Raw genomic sequence first — 23427 nt, 5'->3', positions numbered from 1 at the left:
AAGAGGGGGTGCCCCTTGTGAAAACCTCAATTAATGACAGTTGCCCCCTGGGGTTGAGTTTAGGACTAGGGAACATCTATTTCCCACTCCCGAAAGGAAACTCCTGCTCTGCTCCCCAAGTAGGCAACAACGGTTAACCAGAAATAGAAGCACAGAATCCCCTACAGTGTGGAACAGGCTATTCAGCCCATCGGGTCCACACTGACCCTCCGAAGAACATCCCACCCCTCCATCCCTGCATTTCCCATGGCCAATCCACCTAACCTGCACATCTTTGGACTGTAGGAGGAAATCCATGCAGACACAGGGAGAATGTGCAAACTCTACACAGACAGTCACCCAAGGGTGGAATGAAACCGGAGTCCCTGGCGCTGTGAGGCAGCAGTGCTAACCACTGAGCCACCGTGCCACCAGGACAGTAGTATTGACACCCATTGTCAAACTGTTGCTTGGCATCTGAAAGGGTTTGCAATTTTGACAGCAACTTTCATTAAAGCAGCAAAAATTACTGAAATATGCTGCTCTTTCAGATTTGACCTGCTGTGCAGCTCCAGCGTTTTCTATTTTTATTTCCTATACCTGGCCTTATTATTAGCTCTGTACATCATGATATTTTTAACCACCCGTGAATCATTTCCTTGGGTTACAAATGCATTGACTGGCTTCAAATTTCCATTTTATTACCCAGTAGCTAGGCATGATGTGTGACTGCATATTATGTCTGTATAGGAGGCCGCTTTTGGAACACTGCATTCAGTTCTGGTCTCCCTGCTGTACGAGAGATGTTGTAAAACTTGAAAAGGTTCAGAAAAGATTCACAAGGCTGTTGCCGGGGTTGGAGGGTTTGACCTATAGGGAGAGGCTGAATAGGCTGGGGCTATTTTCCTTGGAGCGTCGGAGGCTGAGGGGTGACCTTATAGAGGTTTATAAAATCATGGATAGGGTGAATAGACAAGGTCTTTATCCCAGTGTAGGGGAGTCCAAAACTAGAGGGCATAGGTTTAAGGTGAGAGGGAAAGATTTAGAAGAGACTTGAGGGGCAACTTTTTCACGCAGAGGGTGGTGTGTGTATGGAACGAGCTGCCAGAGGAGGTGGTGGAGGCTGGTACAATTACACCATTTAAAAGGCATCTGGATGGGTACATGAATAGGAAGGGTTGAGAAGAATATGGGCCAAATACTGGCAAATGGGACTAAGTCAGTTTAGGATATTGATCAGCATGGGCGAGTTGGACCAAAGGGTCTGTTTCCATGCTGTATCACTCTATGACTCTATAAATGCTTGGGTGAAGCTGACTGCAGCTTGGGCCCTTGCCTGATGTTTCCTACAAACTCACAATCAGGAGGATAAACTATATTCTGGTATTCTGATGATTGGTTTTGCCATTTCCTCATCATGAATTTTGCTTGGGATAAAGTTTGGCATCAAGTCTGAAAGCCAAAAGGATTCTTCTGAGGAAGGGTCACTCAGCTCAAAACGTTAACTCTGATTTCTCTCCACAGATGCTGCCAGACCTGCTGATCTTTTCCAGCAATTTCTGTTTTTGTGTCTGATTTACAGCGTCCGCAGTTCTTTCGGTTTTTATTTAGAATTCTTCTGCCTCTTGCTTTCTCTCTCAGCCTGGGGATATCGCTGTGCACTCTGAGTCTCACCAATATCTGAGCACTTGCCTGTGAACTGCAGCAATAAGTCTGTGTGCAAACCATTTACAGAAGTGAAAAAGTTGCAAATACACCCACTACTGTCTAAATACAATGAACTATTGAAAGAATAATCTCCAATTTACAAAGAAACCAATTACTTTGATCAATCACAGCTTAAGGATATCATAGCTCTGCCTTTTCATTTGAGGTGGTGATTTAACCTGAGGATCATCACACCTCAGGTAAGGGAAGAGGTAGAGAAGGATAATCCTTTGTGGTAGCCTCAGCTGGTGCAGGAGGCATTGAACCCACACTGTCAGTATCACTCTGTGTTACAAACCAGCAGCCCACCCAACTGAGCTAACCAACGCCATCAGGCACAAGCTGATCGACTGACTGAATAAATTTTAAAGCCACATTGCAACGTGACAGATAGGAGAACAAATTCTGTTTCTCAGAGGGGGAGTTCCGCTGAGCAAATCCCCATCTGTCTCTCCGAATCTGCCTGAAAACCGACTCCCTTTCCTGGTTTGGAGTCCATTGTATGTGCATGGGGGTCCCCTGTCAGGACTCAGTGGGGAGCCCACTAAGGTAATGGAAGAAATGAAATAGTGGGGTCTTGAGGACACTGTTGCATTATCAGAAGAAAAGATAAGGAGCATTTATAGAGAGTGACCGCCAAAAGACGTGACTGATGCCTTCAATGGTTAAGTGTTTGGGACTGTCTGACAAGAGAGGAGGCCAACACAAGGCCTGCTCTGCCAATGGGGGAGCTTGGCACCTTTATCAATGCTCTTCAGAACTATTACCGCTATCCACATTGCCAATCTGGGAAGCAGTTATAAACAGAAAGGTGGGAAATCAAAAGTACACCCAAGCCCTCTGGATTCAGGCCCCCAGCCCTACTACTGCGATCCGGTATCAGCCATTTCATAGCCTTGCTCAACATTTAGACACAGACAATAGAGGACATTTACACCATCCAACCATTCTATCCCAAGCCTAATACAGATATAAAATCTTACATTCGTGGTGTTCCTCAGATCACCTTCCAATGATCCTGTTTGTGTGATTGCTCCTCTAAATATTAGGATTTCAGAATTCATAAAGGACCAATCAGTGGTTTTATTCCATCTTGGGGGCTGGTGTAGAGAATATAACTTTGTTGTTCTTTCGTCGATACTACTCTTCAAAAACGTCACTTCTTTCTGCAACAGTTTGCAATGGTGTAGACTTGGACCATTTCAATGCATCCTGCTTTACAACGGAAGCTTCAGGATAGGATATAAAATGGCATTGAACATATTGAGAGAACCTCATGCTGGGCCAATGTGGCTATTCTTCCAGCTGTCGGGAACCTCAGCTCTGGAATTCTCTCCCTCAACCCCCCTGCACTTCCACATCCCCCTCCTTTAAAATTGCTCCTTTAGAATCTCTTTGACCAAGTTTCTAGTCATCTGATGTGCTATTTCCTTCTGCATCTTGGTGTCATTTTATGTTATCGATACCTCGCCTGAAGTCCCGGGGGAGGTTTTGCAATCTTTTAAAGGTGCTATATGAATGCAAGAATTTGTTGTTAATTCTGAAAAGGACATTTGGCTGTTTGATTCTGTGTAGTGATGCTAAATTTGGAATAAACTTGTTGTCTATGATTCAGTAACAGCAATAGAATACATCCCTGGCTTGTACATATGAGTCAAGCTAATGAATGTGCACTGGAAGGTGAGTGTCTCAAGCTGTTCCTGCTGTATTGGCTGTAACTGGAGAAAACCAACTCTCTCACTTATAGCACCATCAGCTTTGCCTCAGTTATGTGATGGTGCTGGCACCTTAACAGAGCCTGCCAATAGTTACAGTGTGTTAAAATAATTAAATCAACACCTGCTATTACCTCCGAAGTAGCCGTTTCCCTGTGAAAAGTTAAAAGTTACTCAGTTTTGGGTGAACTTCGAAAGGGAGCTAATTGGATAGTCAGTTCTTGACAAGGCAGGCTGAACGGCCTCTTGGTGCTGCATTGGTTTATGATTCTGGGAAACTAATTGGATTGCGATTGTTTTGATTTGGCGCTGTTTTCTGGGCACTTGCAAGTAAAAGTGAGCGAATCAACCAGGGAGTAGCTGCAGATACAGTTACTTAGGTATTCTACAATATCTACCTAGGCACACAATCACCCTTACTATCTTTGTGAACTGTGTATTACATGAAGCCTAATGAGAGACATGGGGACGGTGACATTGTGGTGATGTTACTGAGCTCGTAAATCCAGAGCTATCATGAAGATAGAATTGAAATTTTACAACAGCAGCTGGAGAATTTTAGTTCTTCAATATCTTGGGATTTCTGGTTTTGATCTGTATGGGTTTGTATATGGGGTCCAATTCTATGTGTTTGTTGATTGCATTACGGGTGGAGAACCATGGCTCTAGGAATTCCCATGTGTGTCTATGTTTGGTTTGGACTACTATGGTTACCTTATCCCAGTTAAACTGATGGCCTTCATTGTCTGAATGTACTGAAATTAAGGAGAATTTGTCATGTCGTTTTGGTGCTAGCTGATGTTTGTATTCCAATGGCTAGTTTCCTTCCTGTCTGTCCGATGTAATTTTGTGGCAGTCATTGCATGGTATTTTGTAAACCATGTTGGTTTTGTATGTTGTGGGAATGGGGTCTTTAATCCTTGTGAGTGTTTGTTGTAGAGTAGCTGTGGGCTTGTGTCCCACCATGATTCCTAGTGGTCTTAGGAGTCTCATTGTCAGTTCTGATATGTTCTTGATGTAGGGCAGTGTGGCCAATGTGTTAGGGCGTACTGTGTCATCATGGTTTACAAAATAGAAGAATGAGGGGTGACTTTATTGAAGTGTATAAGATCCCAAATAGTCTTGATTAAGTAGACGTGGAAAGGATGGCTCTTCCAAGTTTGCAGATGATACCAAGTTGGGTGGGAGGTTGAACTGTGATAGGTCACAGTTGCAGAGATCCTTCAACATGATCTCGACAGGTTGGGTGAGCAGGCAAATCAGTGGCAGATGCAGTATAATTTGGATAAATGTGAGGTTATTCACTTTGGAAGCAAAAACAAAAAGACAGATTACTACCTAAATGGCTGTAAATTGGGAGAGGGGAGTGTGCAGCGGGACCTGGGTGTCCTTGTGCACCAGTCGCTGAAGGTAAGCATGCAGGTGCAGCAGATGGTAAATAAGGCAAATGTTATGTTGGCCTTCATTGTGAGAGGTTTCGAGTACAGGAGCAGGGATGTGTTGGTGCAGTTATACAGGGCGTTGGTGAGACTACACCTGGAATATTGTGTGCAATTTTGGTCTCCTTTTCTGAGGAAGGAGGCTTTTGCTCTCAAGGGAGTGCAGCGAAGGTTTACCAGGCTGATTCCGGGGATGGTGGGATTGACATATGAGGAGAGATTGACCAGGTTAGGATTGTTTTCGCTGGAGTTCAGACGAATGAGTGGGGATCTCGTAGACACTTATAAAATTCTAACAGGACTGGACAGGGTAGATACAGGGAGGATGTTCCCTATGGTGAGTGTGTCCAGAACCAGGGGTCACAATATTAGGATTCAGGGTAGACGATTTAGGACAGAGATGAGGAGACATTTCTTTACGCAGAGAGTGGTGAGCCTGTGGAATTCATTACCACAGGAGGTAGTTGATGTCAAAAAGTTTAATGTATTCAAGAGGCAACTAGATATTGTACTTGGGGCGAATGGGATCAAAGGTTATGGGGAAAAAGCAGGATTAGGCTATTGAGTTGGACGAGCAGCCATGATTCTGAAGAATGGTGGAGCAGGCTGGAAGAGCCAAATGGCCTCCTCCTGTTCCTATCTTCTATGTTTCTATGTTTCGTGTGGGTCCGTCCAGAACTAGAGGTCACTGTTTTATAATTAGGCCTGTTTTAAAACCAGCCTGTTGGAGCTAAAGATGGTTCCAGAGTCTGGAACCTGCTGTCCTTACCTGGTCCGGCCTGCATGTGACTCCAGACCAACAGCAATGTATGATTGACTCTTAAATACCCTCTGGGATGGGCAATAAAAGCTGGCCCAGATGCCCACAAGCTTATAATAAAAAGTGCTTTGGGTACTTTTTGACATAGCCCATGTTATTTTGCAGTTTTGTTTTGCTTATGTTGCTTTATTTCTGCAGTGTGCAAGGTAGGTTGTTTACTGAAGCTGTGGGAACTATTAGTAGTTGTTTTGATAATTCTGTGTCAGAGTTGTTTCTTTAATAGATTGTTCTTAATGTGTGGATGATAAATGTGAAGTGTCGCAGAGTCTGGATAAAACGAGACAAACATTAATTAAATTTGTTATCCCATTTATCTATACTAGTCATTGCGGGTAGGAACAGAATTACTTAAGAAATGAAGAAGGGGCGATCCAGGTAAAACAAGATCAATGGGTAGAGGCTACTGGAATCTGTCATCAGAGATTCATTCAGGAAGCTAGCAGTGGGCCAGATGTCCAGGTGAAAACTCTTGGGAAATGGGTTCAAATCCTACCATGGAATTTAACTCTAATCAATCAATCTGGAATTGAAAACTAGTCTTAAATACAACCATATGTTATCAGTTTTTAAAGATCTAGTTCACGAATGTGCTTCAGGAAGGAAATTTGACATTCTTTCCTGTACATGACTCTGACCCTACCACAATATGGTTGATTCCTAACCATTTAGCCAGTCACTCAAGAGCATTCTGGGATGGATGACAAATGCTTGCTTTCCCTTTTTTTTAAATTCACTGATGGAATGTGGGCATCGCTGGCTGGGCCCAGCATTTATTGCCCGTCCCTGGTTGCCCTTGAGAAGGGGATGGTGACCTGCTGCAGTCTGCAACACCTAACTCCCAGCAAGAGACAGAGGGATATTTTTTAAAAATCCTTAAAGTCGAGGGCCGGGGGAGGAGAGGGAATCAGAAGTAAAGAATTTGGGCTGGTTGCCAACATTTTCCCTCCTCTGGTCACTTTTCTGAGTTGCGCGTCAGCACATCAGCACAGAGGAGCAGGAAAGCTGACGTTTCGGATCTGGACCCTTCTTCAGAAAAAAGATGAAACCAGACTCGAAACGTCAGCTTTCCTGCTCCTCTGATGCTGCTTGGCCTGCTGTGTTTATCCAGCTCTACACCTTGTTATCTCAGATTCTCCAGCATTGGCAGTTCCTACTATCTCTAGCATTTTTATTTGTTGTTTCAATGGCCAGAGTCCTCAACCGTTCATTGTCTGACAAGCCCTTCATTCTGGGATCATTCTGGTAAACCTCCTCTAGACCACCACCAAGGCCAGCACATCCTTCCTCAGATATGGGGCCCAAAACTGTTCACAATATTCCAAATGCAGTCTGGCCAGAACCTTATGCAGCCTCAGCAGTACATTTCTGCTCTTGTATTCTAGCCCTCTTGAAATGAATTCTAACATTGTATTTGCTTTCCGAAATGTCAACTGAACTAGAACTTGCAAGTCCCTTTGTGCTTCAGATTTCTGAAGCTTTTCCCTATTTAGGAAATAGTTTATACCTCTATTCTTCCTACCAAAGTGCATAACCTCACATTTTCCCTCATTGTATTCCATCTGCCATTCTTTGTCCATTGTCCTAGTCTGTCCAAGTCCTTCTGCAGCCTCCCTGCTCCCTCAACACAAATGCCCCTGTACCAATCTTTATGTCATCTGCAAACTTAGCAACAGTGCCCACAGTTCCTGTGTCCAGATTATTAATGTATGACATGAATAGTTTTGATCCCAACACTGACCCCTGTGGAACTCCACTAGTCACTGACTGCCATTCTGAAAAAGATCCCTTTATCCCCACTCTCTGCCTTCTGCCAGTATGCCAAGCCTCTATTCATGGCAGTACCTTGCCCCTAACATCATGGGCTCTTGGCTTATTAAGCAGCTTCCTTTGTGGTACCTTGTCAAATGCCTTCTGGAAATCAAAATAGATCACATCCACTGGTTCTCCTTAGTCTACCTTGCTTGTTACCTCCTTACAGCATTCTAACAGATTTGTCAGGCATGACCTCCCCTTGATGAAGCTGTGCTGACTTTGCCCTGTTTTACCGTACACTCCGCAATCTCATTCTTAATAATGGACTCTAAAATCTTACCAATGACCGAGATCAGGCTAACTGTCTTATAGTTTCCTGTCTTCTGCTTCCCTTCCTTCTTAAACAGGATGTAGCATTAGCCAATTTCCAGTCCTCTGGGACCCTCCCTGACTCCAGTGATTCCTGAAAGATCACCACTAATGTCTCTACAATCTTCTCAGCTATCTCCTTCAGAACTCTGGGGCGTGGTCCAACTGGTCTGGGTGATTTAATCACCTTCAGACCTTCAGCACCATCTCCTTAGTGATGACCACTACACTCACCTCTGCCCACGACACTCTTAAAGTTCTGGTGTGCTGCTGGTATCTTCCACCATGAAGACTGATGCAAAATATCAAATTAGTTCCTCCGCCATTTCTTTCTCAGCAGTCCAATGTCCACTCTTGCCTCTCTCTTACCTTATAGTTCTCTAAAAAAACTTTGCAATCTTCTTCTTTATTACTAGCCAGCTTACTGACATATTTCATCTTCTCCCCCATTATTGCTTTTTTTAGTTAGCCTCTACTGGTTTTTAAAGTATTCCCAATCCTCTGGCTTCCCAAAAATCTTTACCAGATTGTACGCTTTTTCTTTAACTTTTGCACTTTCCCTGGCTTCCCTTGTCAGCCATGGTTGCCTTGTCCTCCTAATTGTACCTTTTTTCTTCCTTGGGATGAATTTCTGCAGTGCCTCTTGAGTTACTCCCAGAAACTCCTGCCATTGCTGTTCCTCCATCTTCCCTGCTAGACTCAGGGCATAATTTTAGCAATACATTTGGGATACTTAAGAGAGAAATCAGAGAGTCCCTTTTTACACAAATATTCTTGAATTTCTTCTCCCAAGAACGGTTGAGATTAGATGAGTTGAAATATTTAAGACTGTCGATCTATTTTTGATAGGCAATGATACCAAGATATATGGAACAAAGTTGGTTTAGGTAAAATCAACCAGAATCTAATTAAAAGACAGAATGGTTTGAAGGGCTGAATGGCCTTCTGCTGTTGCTGTATTATTCCATGTAAAGACAATTGTTTAAGTGATGTACAATGTGGGTGGTGCTCACTTGTTCAACCTCAGTGAACCTCAGCAACAACATTGACTACACTGTGTGCAATGAAGGAATAGTAACTGTTCTACAATGTGATTATTTGCAACTAAAAATTAATACTAATTAGGAAAATGAAATGTAACTCTAATGCACTTTCATGCTTGCCATTCAGAAAAGCACCACAATGCTACAGAGGTACTGCTTTCATATTCTGCAAGAAAATTAGAGCATCAATTTCTCCCTGTTTTTGAACATTTAGCGAAAAAAACAGGATCTATTTCCCCCAATATTTGTTGCAAAAGTGATTTAAATAAGTTTTTACAAGGAACCAGGCAATGTTTTGAGCATTTTCTGAAGAAGGGTCCCGACTGAAACATCAACTTTCCTGCTCCTCTGATGCTGCCTGGCCTGCTGTGTTCCTCCAGCTCCACACTTCGTTATCTCTGACTCCAGCATTGGCAGTTCTTACTATCTCTGAATGTTTTGGGCACTGTTTTGCTGTCAGCAGCAAAGCAAGGACACTTCCTGCTGATCTAAGAAAGCTGCCCACAGTGATCCAATTGATCGCTTTGCTGTGGATTTCCCCTTTCCTGACAGGTGTTTTAATCTGTCGACCTGTTGCAGGGATCTCCTGGCATGTAGCAGCAGATAAGGATCCAATCAAGTTTAACTATTCCCACACTCCAATTTTCAGGTAGCAGAACTAGAGACTATAATTAGATCAATGTGGAAACTAAAATAAAAGATTTAAGAACTTTTTTTGAAAAAAATCATATTTCTAACAAAGTAGTGGGTTATTTTGATGAAAGAAAAATACTGAGGATACTGGAAATCTGAATCAAACACAGAGAATGCTGGAGAAACTCAGCAGGTCTGGCAACATCGGTGGAGAGAAATTGAATTAACATTTCAAATCTATTCTTTAGAACTAGGTGGCATGGTGCCTCAGTAGTTAGCTCTGCTGCCTCACAGTGTCAGGGAACCGGGTTCAACTGGGGGACCGTCTGTGTGGGAGTTTGCACATTCTCCCCCAATCTGCGTGGGTTTCCTCTGGGTGCTCCGGTTTCCTCCCACAGTCCGAAGGTGCGCAGGTTAGGTGGATTGGCCATGCTAAGTTGCCCCATAGTGTCCAGGGATACGCAGGGTAGATGGATTAGCTGTGGGAAATGCAGGGTTACAAGGATAGGGTAATGGGGTGGGTCTGGGTGGGATAATCTTCGGAGGGTTGGTGTGGGCTTGATGGGCTGAGTGGCCTGCTTCCACACTGTAGGGATTCTATGAACTGGGAACAATAGATTACTTTTATCATTATGGAGAAATCTGACATTTTTATAGATGTGAAATTAACTTTAATTTCAAATGAATTATTTCAACTCCATCCAAAGCAGGTATAAATTTGCTTGCAAGGGGTTAAAAAGATCTGATTGTTTAATACTGTGAGTGACCCTTGTACCATTAGATAAATTGATTTATTCCCATCTCTACAGCCAGTGCTTTCGAAGTTACCATTGAAGAAGTAAAATACAATAACATAGCAGGGAAACTGCACTAATGACAACAAGGTGCAAGGCTGGATGAACACAGCAGGCCAAGCAGCATCATAGGAGCAGAGAGGCTGACGTTTCGGGCCTAGACCCTTCATCAGAAAAAGGCATCTCCAGCATCTGCAGTTCCTACAAACTGCACTAATGGTTGGCTTATCCAACTTTCTTTTGTGTAAGTGTTAGTGGAGATAAGGGCTCTTGCAGTTTAATCCTAGGATACAAATACCTGTCACATTGTGAGATTTGTGATTATAGGTGCTATCTATTTCTATACACTGGAGATCTTCATTGAGACTGGAAATGTCTACCCCTGTCTGAATGTAAGCAGACAATTTCAGCATTTGGAGAAGCAAACCCCAGTGAGTAAAGTGTGGAATTTTCAAATCAGAAGCATGACAATTTATATTCTTACAAATCTCATAGCAAGTGGACTGACTCTTCACCAACTTGGTCAAATTATACTCAGTGGACTCAAAAACAGAAATTGCTGGAAAAGCTCAGCAGGTCTGGCAGCATCTGTGGAGAGAAATCAATTAAAGTTTTCGGTCGAGTGACCCTTCCTCAGAACTTGATCCGAAACATTAACACTGATTTCTCTTCACAGATGCTGCTAGACCTCCTGAGCTTTTCCAGCAATTTCTGATTTTGTTTCTGATTTACAGTTTCTGCAGTTCTTTCAGTGTTTATTTATATTCAGCAGACATCATCTTAGTAAGAGATTCACATGCAGCCAGGTTTGGAGAACAAGACAGGGTAATAAGCAAGAAATTGGATGTATCTGTTTAGGAAGCAGAATTGAAAATGCTCTGGAATTATCCATAGTTTAGATACATTTTAAAAGGCTCCCTGTTCTCTTTAGTACCCATTCGTAACAAGGAACTAAATAAAAGCAATTTATTTTCTGTTATTTCTTGTTTTGCCAATAAAGGTGTAAGTGGAATTTGTCTTTGAATTTCTAATCTGTAATTCACAAAGGTGATAGTAAAGGTAGAGTACACATCATATACACGGAGAAATGCCATTGAATCTCACGGCATTCTTTTGTCAAAGAATGAGCCCTAGTACTGGTTTTACCAGCTTCAGTGTATACAGTGGTGCTAACGAAACCCAGATGATTACTCTATGGTACATTTCAGTGCTGAATCATTGCTGCCTTTCAGACGATTCAGAACGTGCACACAGGCATGTAGGCACTCAAACACACACTCACATTGTTTCTCTGGGACAACTAGGAAGTTAGCTGCTGACTTTACAATTATGAAAGCAAGCTATGTTGTCTCATGTGCAGCATCTGATGATCAGACAAAAGATTTAAGACTTTTTGGTGCTCGGTGCCTAGAGAGGAGTAAAATAGTGTTCGTGTGGCCATGCTATTATTGATTCTTGCCCATCTCTGCCCCTTACATGAGTCCTGTCTATGTTCAAGTTATTAAAGTCCCACATTGTAACTATTCTATATTTCTTGCATGCCTCTGCAATTTGATTCTCTATATCTTCCCCACCATTTGATGGCCTACAGAATGCAACCAGCTGTGTAACATTACCACTATAATTCCTTAGCTCTAACAAAATAAATTCTGTCCTTGACTCCTCAAGGAGATCATCTCTCTACAGCACTGGAAACTTTTCCTTATTAAGTACTGCCACTCTGACTCCTTCCTTTCCATCCCTATCTTTCCTGAACATTTAAGCTAAATCTTCACTATTGTCATGACATCATATTTTCTGCACCCATAACTCCTCAACCCGATTTACCACACTCAAAACATTCATGTTTTTTATTTATTCAGAGGGTGTGGGCATTGCTGGCTGGACTAGCGTTAATTGCCCATCTCTATGGTAAAACTGTAAGAAAGACTATAATGTCTATCTTTTCAGCTTTATTTGTTATTTTCCTAATTTATACAATGTATATCTGTAATGTAGTACAACTTTATTTCTTTATTTTCTGTATATTTTGTACCTAAGATTTTTACCTAGCTACCTAAGATAGTGCGTGTGTTGATGACATTGTACACTTTTCACTGTACACCTGTTCTTTTGTAACTTGAGTACACAGGACAATAAACCTATTTCTAATTCTAATTCTACCTGCCACTGGGAAGGTGGTTGTGAGCTGCTTTTTTCATTTGCAGCTGTCCATTAATTGTAGGTAGGCCTACAATGGCAATAGGGAGAGCGTTCCAGGACTTTGATCCAGTGACATTGAAAGAGTGGTGATATGATTCCAGATCTGGATGGTGAATGGCTTGGAGGGGAACTTGCAGCAGGTGGTGTTCCCATGTATCTGCTGTCCTTGTCCTTCTACATGGCAGTGGTTATGGATTTGGAAGGTGCTGTCTGAGAAGCATTGGTGAATATCCCCAGAACTTATTGTAGATGGTACACATTGTTGATGATGAGGGGAGTGAATGTTTATGGATGTGTTGCCAATCAAATGGGCTACTTTGTGTGATTCATATATATAAACATCATTAAATTTGGATTTTTAAATTTTGAACTCGCAGCATATGAGTTTAATGATTGACTTGTAAATATTTCCATAGCCATAGTGACTTCTTTTAAAACACGGTATCAGAGAGAGACTTTCTGAACAGCAATAAGATTTATTGAAATTGGAAAATTTTATAAGGAAACAAAGCAAACAGTGTAGTGATTTAAGCTTCCAGATAGAATATTTTGGATTTTTTGGGGCTTAAAAGAAACACCCATAGTTCTAAAAAACAGCTTTTGTGTTTTAGTTAGGAAGTCTGCAGAAGTCTTGGCAGAAGCTGGATGTGTAATAATTGCTCCTGAGAAAGGGAGGAACCAGAACTGTTTGGTTAAACCCCTGGGGAGTTGCTTTTCAAAGCTGAGAAAGTTTCAGCTTAGTTATGTGATGAATGAAGGAACAGGTTATCACTTATTAGAAAACAAAACAAGCCAGATTTTAGTCTGGGATCTGACTTGTCCAGTAATAACATCAGCTGGGATTAGATTTGTCCTGAATGGTGTCAAGCTTCTTGAGTGTTGTTGGAACATGACCCATCCAGGCAAGTGGGGAGTATTCCATTGTTTGTCAAACTTGTGCCTTGTAGATCCTGGACTGACTTTGGGGTGTCAGAAGGTGAGTTATATCTACTGGAAAGCTAATTTAGAGCTTATTATGTTTATTCGTTCTCTGACCTTGTATTACTTGTATTGTTATCTTTCTCTCCCAAGTCTTGTTCCCCAAATCCTGTTAATTTAACGTAAATCCTCCCTAGTTACACTAACAAATCACTCCATGTGGACATTGTTTCTGGCTCCGTTCAGGTGGGAACAACCAATACTGGAAATCACAGCGGATCAGATAGCATCCATGGAGAAAGCGCATGCTAACGTTTTGAGTCTAGATGAATTTGTTCTTACCTCTATTCAGGTGGGATCTGCCTTACCAATATAGGACCTATTTCCTGAAAACTGGCCCCACTGGTCCTAAAAATCCAAAGGCCTGTCTTTTGCATTATCTCTCCATGCATTCATCAGCTGTATCCAGTTTAGTGAAAGTTTCAAAATCCTTTAATGTTCTTATGCAACCTCTGGATTTGAATAATTAATTCAATGCCAATTGTAATTGTATGATAGGTTATCAAATTGGTTTTAGTGTCTATGCTAATTAAATAATCTTATCTTATCTTACTTCCTACCTGTTTAATTTCATTCAAATGTTTACCTGTATACTCACCCCAATGATGCCTTTATTCCTCTTGTTGAGATTGGTCTCATAGTTCAATTGCATATATTTAATCTGTCGACTTTACCTCTACATTTAACCTAAATGGGTTACACTCAAGAAACTTGATACAATCCAGGACAAAGCAGCCCGCTTGATTGGCACCACATCCCCCCAACAAACATCTGCTCCCTCCACCACCGACACTCAGTAGCAGCAACGTGTATTACCTACAAGATGCACTGCAGAAATTCACTTAAGGGTCCTTCGACAGAACCTTACAAACCGACAACCACTTCTATCTAAAGGGAGGAGAGCAACAGATACATGGGAATACCATCACCTGCAAATTCCCCTCCAAGTCACTCACTATTCTGACGTGGAAACATATCGCCTTCGCTGTTGCTGAGTCAAAATCCTGGAATTCCCTCCCTAAGGGCATTGTGGGTCAAGCTATAGCATGTAGACTGCAGCAATTCAAGAAGGCAGCTCACCACCCCCTCCTCAAGGGCATCTAGGTATGGCTAATAAATACTGGCCAGCCAGTGAATCCCACAAGCCACATTACTGACCCTAAAAGCCTCTGGTCCTGCTACTCCTTTTGTTCATTCATTCTTTCAGGGGATATGGATGTCACTGGCTGAGCCAGTGTTTAATGATCATCATAAGAGCAGATGCTGGAATCTAAACTGAAAACAACAAGTGCTGGAGATTACAGCAGGTCATACAGCATCCATGGAGAGAGAGCAAGCTAACGTTTCAAGTCTAGATGACTCTTCATCAGAACTGAGGTGACCTGCTGTGATCTCCAGCATTTGTTGTTTTCATTTAAGGCCCATTCCTGCTTACCTTACGGAAGATGACCGTGAGCTGCCTTCTTGAATCATTGCAGTCCACTCAGTGTAGGTAGACCAAACAAGTGGTTGAGGAGGGAATACCTAGATTTTGACCCATGGACACTGAAGGAACAGTGATATATTTCCCAAGGTCTAAACCCTGGTCTGAGATGAGAGTGGGGCTTGAAGGGGTTTGGATGATGGGAGCACTACACTTTGACTTCAGCTCTCTCAGTGCAAGCCTCCTGATGTTAATAATGTTTGTATTGACTTGGCGATTAGATAAGATTAGCATGAGGGCTCATTCTGATACAAAGGCACTGTTTCTTCTCAAAGCCAAATGGTTAGGAAGACTTGCCAGTTCTACTTCCAGTTCAAATAGGACAGTGATATTGCAGTTTTTGTTTTGATGTTGTGGCCCGGAGAACGATCTCAGGCTGGTTTCGGCGCCCGGCGTGGGGTGGGTGACAGGAGTTTGTGTGTTGGTGTGATTCTGTGAGTATCTTTACAGAGGGAGCTAGCGAACCACTAGCATCCCCGACACTGCTGGTCCCGAGGAGTCAGTGCACTGAGCAAAGCCTGTACCAAAATGAGAAAAAGGATATCACGCTGTTTCTCTCTGCACAGACCTGCTGAGTTTCTCCAGCAATTTCTGTTGTGACAAAAGGAGATGATGGGCTCATAAGCGAGGGGGAAATGTTAACTCTTCATCTCTCTGCACAGATGCTGCCAGACCTGCTGAGTTTCTCTAGCGCCCTCCGAGTTTGTTTAGGATTTTCACCATCGTATCTTTTTACTTACAACCGTGAATGATGCCAGACTAATCAATTGATCCTTCTGTTGCAGCACCCATTGATAACGATAAAAGGGCGGAGAGAGTGAATACATTCCACAATAAATGCAGATTGCCCACGTATTCACTCAGTCAGAAGGGCTGGTTCGGGGCACTTTTTGAACCGTTAGATCTAAGTGAAGACAGAATTGCACGGACCATTTGAACATCACGGTACTTAGGAGACACCCTCATAAATGCTCACTGAGTGTAGCTTTGTTCAGATCAAGACAGATAAGTTTTCATTCTAATTTTTGGATGCACACACACATCTGTTGGTACAGTTTTAAGGGAATAAGACTCCTTCAGCAATAAAGTAACACCAGGATGGATGTTTGGATAAAACACCTGATGCGATGTAAACGTAATGAGGGAGAGTTGTGAACCACAACGGAGTTATTTTTTTTGTATACTGCAGTTCTGTAGGACTGGAAATACTCACTGAGGTGCTCATGTGCCGGCCGAGTCACTGAGTGAAGAGAGGGAGGAGAGAGCAAGGGCTTTGTGTGATGCTCAGTACGTGAGGAACGTGCCTAGGGATCCCCCCATCCCTCATTCCGAATCTAGTCCAGAGGATTTTTTTTTAAATCTCCCTTAGAATAGTCTACACGATTGAATTACTAACGCATTGCACAGCACAAAGAAACATCTTAATTTAGACACAAAATGAAAAGAAAGTGTGCTTTATGAAAATCTCTGTGGATTTTTAAAAAAAATGGATAGATTGCTTCTTTCAAGTGGATGATAAATAAATTTGCTGCTAGAAAATGTCATTTATTTTGTATTTTTTGGAAATATTTTTAAAAAAGGAATTAAAATTCTTCGGTGTTAATACAAGTTAAATGAAGTAATTCTTTATAGTTGCGTTAAACTAGTTTACTTTTATCAAGTTACACTGTTTGGGAGAATTCCATAAAAGCAGACTTTTAATCCCATTGTTTGCTCTGCGACTGAACAATGAGGACAAAGAAAACGATCTGAAAGAATTCCTATTCACTAGCATCCTCGAAATTTAAGGTCATTCGGAACAAAAGACGAAAAATCACCTTCGCATCAACATAAGACATCTTTATTAGCATTCTGCAAGCTTGTCGTTTTTTCAGTGTCGATTAAAGTGAAGCAATGGCATGTATTTGTCAGGTTAGATAAAACAATTGTGGAACTAATGCAGGTTTGCAAAAAGTTTCTACATTCTTCTATCTGAATTTATTCTTCAGTTGTTCCGTCTAGACCACATATCAGAAAAGGCTTTCTTGTTTTAAAATATACTGTTTTGTCTCTGGATGTATTTTTCTGGGTATGTCCCTTTTTCATCTGGGTGTATGTTTTTTTTTCTGAGTGTGTTATTGTTTCTCAAGGATTTTTTTCTTGTTGAAGTATGTTCTTTTTCCCTCTGAGTATATATATTTTGGGTGTATAATTTCTTGCTTTATTCTTTCTTGGTATGTTTCTTGTGAGTTCCCTTCTTCCTATTTTGGTACGAATATTTTTTGCTCTGGGTATATTCATTTTACCTCTGGTTGTATATTTTACATAAATATATACTTTATCTGGATATATTCTTTCTCAGATGGACATATAATAGTTTTCTTCTGGATATATATTCTTTTTTCCCTGTGAACATTTTCCTTTTTTTGTTTTTTATTCCTCTGGACATGTAATTTTCTGAGCATACATTTTCTTCTGGGTATTTTTTTTATTCCACTGTGTATATTTCTTTACTCCTCTGGGTATATTTCTTTATTCCTTTGGCTATATATTTTTGTAAGTAATTTTTTTCTGGGTTTTCCCCCTTTGTCCTCTCTGGCTATATTCTCTTTTCCCAGAGATAACATTCCATTGTATTCCCCTCTGGGTATATCCCCTTCTTCCTTGTGGCCATATGTTTTCTGAGTAAGTATCTTTCTGAGTATAGATCCCCTTTTCTCAGTCATATTTCGACCTATTTTAGAATCTGCCTCTTGCGTGTCGAGGTGATCTACTTGATTCGCCAGCCTGAGATGCTTTCAAGAAAAGGGGAGGCGCCCTTCCCCTCGCTGATTGGGGGGGCCAGCTCAAAGCAACGGGCCAATCGGCAGCCGGGGCGGGCGGGGTTACGTGCCGGTGATTTGCATGCCGTTCCCTCATTGGCTGGGGGTGGGTGGATGACGTGTTGGGGAGCCGGTGATTGGGTTAAAAGAGCCGGCCCGGTACTGAGTCACTCTCACGAGTTTGCAGCTACAGCTCAGCTCCGCGGGTGTTAGCTAAGTGCAGCATTGCGGAGCATTGGGGAACCGGCTTCCCTAGCACGGTCCGGCCGCCCTGCACCCTGCCCCTCTGTGCTACTTATTCCATCCATCCATCCATTCATTCATTCATTCATTCATTCATTCATCCATCCATCCAGTTCCCCACCCCCGGCAGAGCACAGCCCCTTCTACAGGGAACAAATCCTGTTTCCTCCCTTTCTCCATCCTTGGCCCCCGCCAGCACAATGCCCAGGGAGTTAACGCGGAACCCGATGCAGAAAATCTGGATCCCTTATAAGGATGAGCGGCCGGCGTTGCTGACCCGACGTGAGTGTCTGATAATTTTTTTTTAAGAAAGGGCCGAGGGGTCTGGGTATCCCACCCCCCCCACCACTGTGTTGGTGGTAGTAGTAGTGGTTGTGGTTGGGGAAGGGAATGCAGAGCGAGTCACCCATTCTGCGCGTCTCGCTGATACAACAAGGTGTAGAGCTGGATGAACACAGCAGGCCAAGTAGCATCAGGGGAGCAGGAAGGCTGACGTTTCGGGCCGAGACCCTTCATCAGAAATGGTTAGGATTAGGGTTATTTCTGAAGAAGGGTCTAGCCCTGAAACATCAGCCTTCCTGCTCCTCTGATGCTGCGTGGCCTGCTGTGTTCATCCAGCTCTACACCTTGTTATGTCAGGTTCTCCAGCATCGGCAGGTCCTACTATCTCTGAGTGTCTCGGTTTCAGGTTTGTGAGGACAGCAGGCAACCCGGGCATGGGAACCAGTGTTCCCGGACCTCCCTGCCTGTGTGTGAGCCGGTGCCCTGCCTCAGGGAAAGGCAGTAGCTTTTTGTTGTGTAAAGTCAGCTTTCTCCCACATATTTCAAATGGAGATGAAACATTGAATGAATTCCTCTCTGGCTTTAGCAGCTGATTCACTCCGGACACACACTCTCTCTCTCTCTCTCTCCGGAAAATATTAAAAAGATCTTTTGAGCTATACACGTGACTGCTTGTGGGAACTGCAGTGCTGCCGGATTATTTAAGGACACGGTAATCTCAATGCTGTGTGAAGCTGGCTGTATTTCAGTACCCTGCTCTCTCTCTCTCAAATCAGAGGGCTGTTAATGACATTGTCACATTAAACCCCAATCAAACTCATTCCTTGCGCAGAAATTGCTGGAGAAACTCAGCAGGTCTGGCTGCAACTGTGAGGGAAAAAAAACAACTGATGAAGACTCATCGGACGCAAAACTCTGCTTTCTCTCCACAGGTGCTGGCAGACCTGCCGAGTTTCTCCAGCAATTTCTGCCTCCTTTGTTTCAGATCTTCAGCACCTGCAGTTCTTTGTTTTATTTTTGCGTTCCTTGTACAAGTGGATATATATATAGTGTTGAAGGTGTGTATGGTATATATGCATGTATACAATATTATATATAATTTAGTATGTGCTTGTAGAATGAATGTTTCGACTAAAATTAGATTCTCGTTTTTCTTGACAATGTGCCAGATGGTTCATACAGGAGTTGTTGAAATATTCCAAGTGAATTTTAGGCGCTGAGACATTTTTTGTATTATTTAGATTAGATTATTTAAGACTTTTGAAAAGAAGATTTTTTTGATGTGCCTGGACCATGTGATTTTCTCCCAGAATTACATAGATCATGGTTAAGAAATTTCCGAAAGTCGCCGGAACTTTCAGTTTCAGTGTAGCCGGCTCTGAGCTGAACCTGTGCCTGTGTATGTTAGAGTGAGAGAGAGAGGTGGGGCCTCTGGTTTGCTATCTCCATGTGGGAGTGGTAGTCATTACATCAATCTGTCTGCCTGCTTCCCCACTCTGCAGTTTACCCGGCTCCTATTCAGAGACTTGTCTGAAAGAAAGCGGTTTAAAATCCGAGCTGAACTTAGATGGACCAAACACAAGTTCTTTGTGTCAACATCTTACCCTGTACACGAGATATGCTACAGCACCTATTAAATATAGAAACAGAAATCTGTCCATGGAATGAAATTCAATGCAATCATTAGAATTCCTACTCGGGAGTAGGCCTTTTGGCCCATCAAGTTCACACCACCCCTCCGAAGACCATCCCACCCAGACCCACCTCCATCCTATATCCTTGCATTTCCCATGGCTAATCCACTTAGCCTGCATGCTGTTGGACGAAACCAGAGCACCCAGAGGAAACCCAAACAGACATTTGGGGAGGGGAGGCGGAGGAGGCGGGGAATGTCCACACACAGTCACCTGAAGGTAGAATTGAACCCAAGTCCCTGACGCTGTGAGGCAGTAGTGCTAACCTCTGAGCCACCCTGGCTGATCTAATAATTCTCCACTTCACCTGTCTTACCTGCATAACCTTCTGATTCCCTAACTGGTTTAAAATCTACCTCTGTCTTGGATATGCTTAATGACCCAGCTTCGACAGCCCTCTGTGGTAAAGAATTTCATGGAACCACCATCCTCCGAGAAGAAATTCCTCCTCACCTGTCTGAGGTTTAGAAGAATGAGGTGACCATATTGAAATGCCCAAGATTCTGACGGGACTTGACAGGCTAGACGGGGAAAGGTTGTTTCTCCCTTGTGGGAGAGTCTAGGACCAAAGGGCATAATCTCCAAACTAAAGGGTCACGCTTTTTAAAACAGATGAAGAGGAATTTCTTCAGAGTGATCAGTCTGTGGAATTGTTTACCTCAGGGCTGTCGAGGCTGGGTCATGAAGTATATTCAGGCTATGGTACAGATTTTTAATCAGTAATGAAATCAAGGGCTGTGGGGTGAAAAGGTAAGAAAGTGGAGTTGAGAATTGACCTCCTATCTCTTATGGTCTAAAGTGCTTGACTGCTTTCTCTGAGGTTATCTGTCTGTAATTTGAATGTAATTGTAACTTCAATGTTGTCATTTCCTTAAAAATTGGACATCTTGCTGTGTTTTCAGTTAAACTGGTCAAAAAAATCTGTCTTTCATTTATTAGGCTGGATAAGGTCTGAGTTACAAAATCACTTGTCATTCCCAGAGTACCTACCTCTGAAGTGAAGGATCTATAATATGGTCTTTGCAAAGAGACAACTTCCTCCTTCCAGCTTTGGATCATGATTGTTAACCAGATAACGTATTTCAGCTAAATATTTATTTTTGCATAAGGTGCTACTTTGACTATTGTGGCAGGTTTTATTTCCATTTATTTGTCCACTGTCTTGTTTAAGGTTTGAGGTTTTACTGCAGAATTTGCCTGCAGTCAGTTGATTGAACTTTTAGAAATTCAAATAGCACTGCCGTGGATTGAAAGAGTGGTTGTTGTTGTGGCAACACAAAACTTCAGCTGACGCTGCCTCTACTATTGAATAAATGGATTCATTCAGCTCTCCTCCTCCTCCCTAGTTGAATGCTGCTTGGAAAAAGGTTTTCTAGAGAGTGAGAAAGAAAGGCTTGCATTTATATAGTGCCTTTCACAACCTCAGGACCCACCCAGAATAATTCAGTCAGTAGTATGAATGACAACTTTGCAGTTTGAAACACAAATCTGATCTGTTCCTTCGAACGTTCTGTGAATGACTTGGCAATCTAAAGCTACCCTGTCAGTTAGATGCTGCTACAATAATGTGGATCAGTATACAAGATTTTTTTTTTTATAAATGTTCGCCCAGTATGTCTTCTTCAGATCTTGATGTTTGCAGCTAACATCAGGGCTTCATTCTGTTCTTTTCTTCAATCATCGGATAGTGGGGTTGCTGGTTGGCCAATTTTTATTGTTGCTTTGAACCACTGCTGTCCATGTGCTGTAGGTCTTTGACTTTGTAGCAATTGAGTGGATTGCTAGGGCATCTGAGGCCAGTTGAAAGTCAACCACATTGCTGTGGGACGGTAGTCACATGTATGCCAGACCAGGTAAGGATGGTAATTTTCTTCCTGAAAGGACACTAGTGAGCTAGATGGGTTTTCCCAACAATCAACAATGGTTTCATGGTCTTTAGTAGATTCTTAATTCCAGATATTTTTATTGTATTAAAATTCCACAATCAGTGGTGGGATTTGGGCCCGGGTCCACTGAACATTTTTAGCTGAGTTTCTCGATTTAATAGCTTACTGATTAATAATCCCTCCTCCCCACCCCATATAGCTCTTCAATATTACAAGTAATCCTATGCCTCAGTAGGTAAACATGCACTCTATTCAAATGTACAGTTGCACGGGTCATTTTGAGAGAGCTTTCCAAACACTTTGCAAACTTCCAAGGCATCTATTACAGTTTAAGTGGAAATGGATCTGTCTTTGTGGGGGGATGGGATAGGATGTGTAATGCTACAGCTCCATTTGTCATCCTTGTCCATCTGTTCTCGGGTTGCCCCAACCTACATCCCAACAACCCAAAAGCAGGGTTATAGTTGTGTAGAATTGCAGTCACTTTAAAGTACTGAGTACTTGATGTGTGTCAACAAAGATTGTTGACACAGAAAACAGTGTCTGCAGTCTATTTGTGATTAGTTGCCATTGTCTTACATTTTTAATTCCTGAGCTTTGTAGATCTGAGAATTTCAAACTCACTCAAAGGTAAATAGTATTCAGTGCTACAAACTCTATGGTTATTGCTCACTCGCGTACTTGCAGTGTTTATGGTGTTTTTGTTCTTGAGGGATCCTGTCACTGTTTCAGTATTACTACTGGAAGTAATGTATTGGAAATCTTGCACGAGGTTCTATATTTGCATGTAGTGAAGTATCAATTGCTCACCTACACCAAAGCATGACCCATGCTGTTGAGGTGTTACTTGTACACACTGAGCCCCACCCCCACCCCTGATCTGGCCAGTCATATGGTCTTCCTTTGCAGAGTACTGCTGGTGGGAGGGCTTCTATCAAATTCCTCTCAGACCTACCAAAAGCAATTTTAAAAAAAAAGTTCCAGGACATTGGGACAGTTATCATCCAACACCCCGGTTCCCTTCTTTATACATAGTGAACCACAATCAGGACGTTGTCCATCTCCCTGCAGTGAAATTTCACTCTTTGCACTAGCTGGCAATTTAACACATTGGCCGACACCTCCTTTTGTGCCAACTATCCTTGGGATGATGCCACTTAGTTGCTTTTTGTTACATTGCTGGCATCTGAGCTAATGGGAATCTCGACCTGTCTCTCATTCTTAATCATTTGGGTTTAATACAAGCCACGTGTTCCCAACTTTATTGTTTGGGATGACTTTGAATCTGTGATCACCACCTTTTTCAATGGCCTTCAGAAGAGAATTGGATAAATATTTGGAAGTAGAGAAGAATGCAGGGCAATGGTGGAAGTGGTTTGGAGGGATATGGGTCAAGCACAGACAAGTGGGATTGGTTTAGTTTGGGAACATGGTTGGTATGGATTGGTTGGACTGAAGAGTCTGTTTCCGTGCTGTATGACTTTATGACTAAGAGTGGTGGAGGTAAGGTCATTGAATATTTTTAAGGCAGATGTAAATAGCTCCTTTTATGAATGAAGGAGTCTGATTTTTAAGTAGGAGAGTTTGCGGCAGGAAAGTAGAGTTGA

The 23427-nt window shown here is 42.3% G+C and overlaps 1 protein-coding gene across 9 annotated transcripts in view; it reads left to right on the top strand.

Moving 5' to 3' along the window:
- Window positions 1-23427, top strand: part of pfkfb3 (6-phosphofructo-2-kinase/fructose-2,6-biphosphatase 3) — a 99306-nt gene that overhangs the window by 49182 nt on the left and 26697 nt on the right. For 2 of the 9 annotated variants that reach the window (XM_048610108.1, XM_048610113.1), the window contains exon 1: window positions 17906-18240. The exons of 6 other annotated variants lie outside the window; for them this stretch is intronic. In XM_048610108.1, coding sequence (XP_048466065.1) covers window positions 18159-18240 — 82 coding nt within the window. In that variant the 5' untranslated portion in view covers window positions 17906-18158. Of the gene's footprint in view, window positions 1-10491; window positions 10683-17905; window positions 18241-23427 lie in introns of those variants that run through there. One more of the 9 variants, XM_048610110.1, reaches the window with a different exon arrangement.

Source organism: Rhincodon typus, chromosome 22 (assembly GCF_021869965.1).
Source record: "Rhincodon typus isolate 14 chromosome 22, sRhiTyp1.1, whole genome shotgun sequence".
Lineage (NCBI taxonomy): Eukaryota > Metazoa > Chordata > Chondrichthyes > Orectolobiformes > Rhincodontidae > Rhincodon > Rhincodon typus.
Note: the sequence above shows the minus strand (reverse complement) of the source record. Positions and strands in the feature narration are given on the sequence as shown.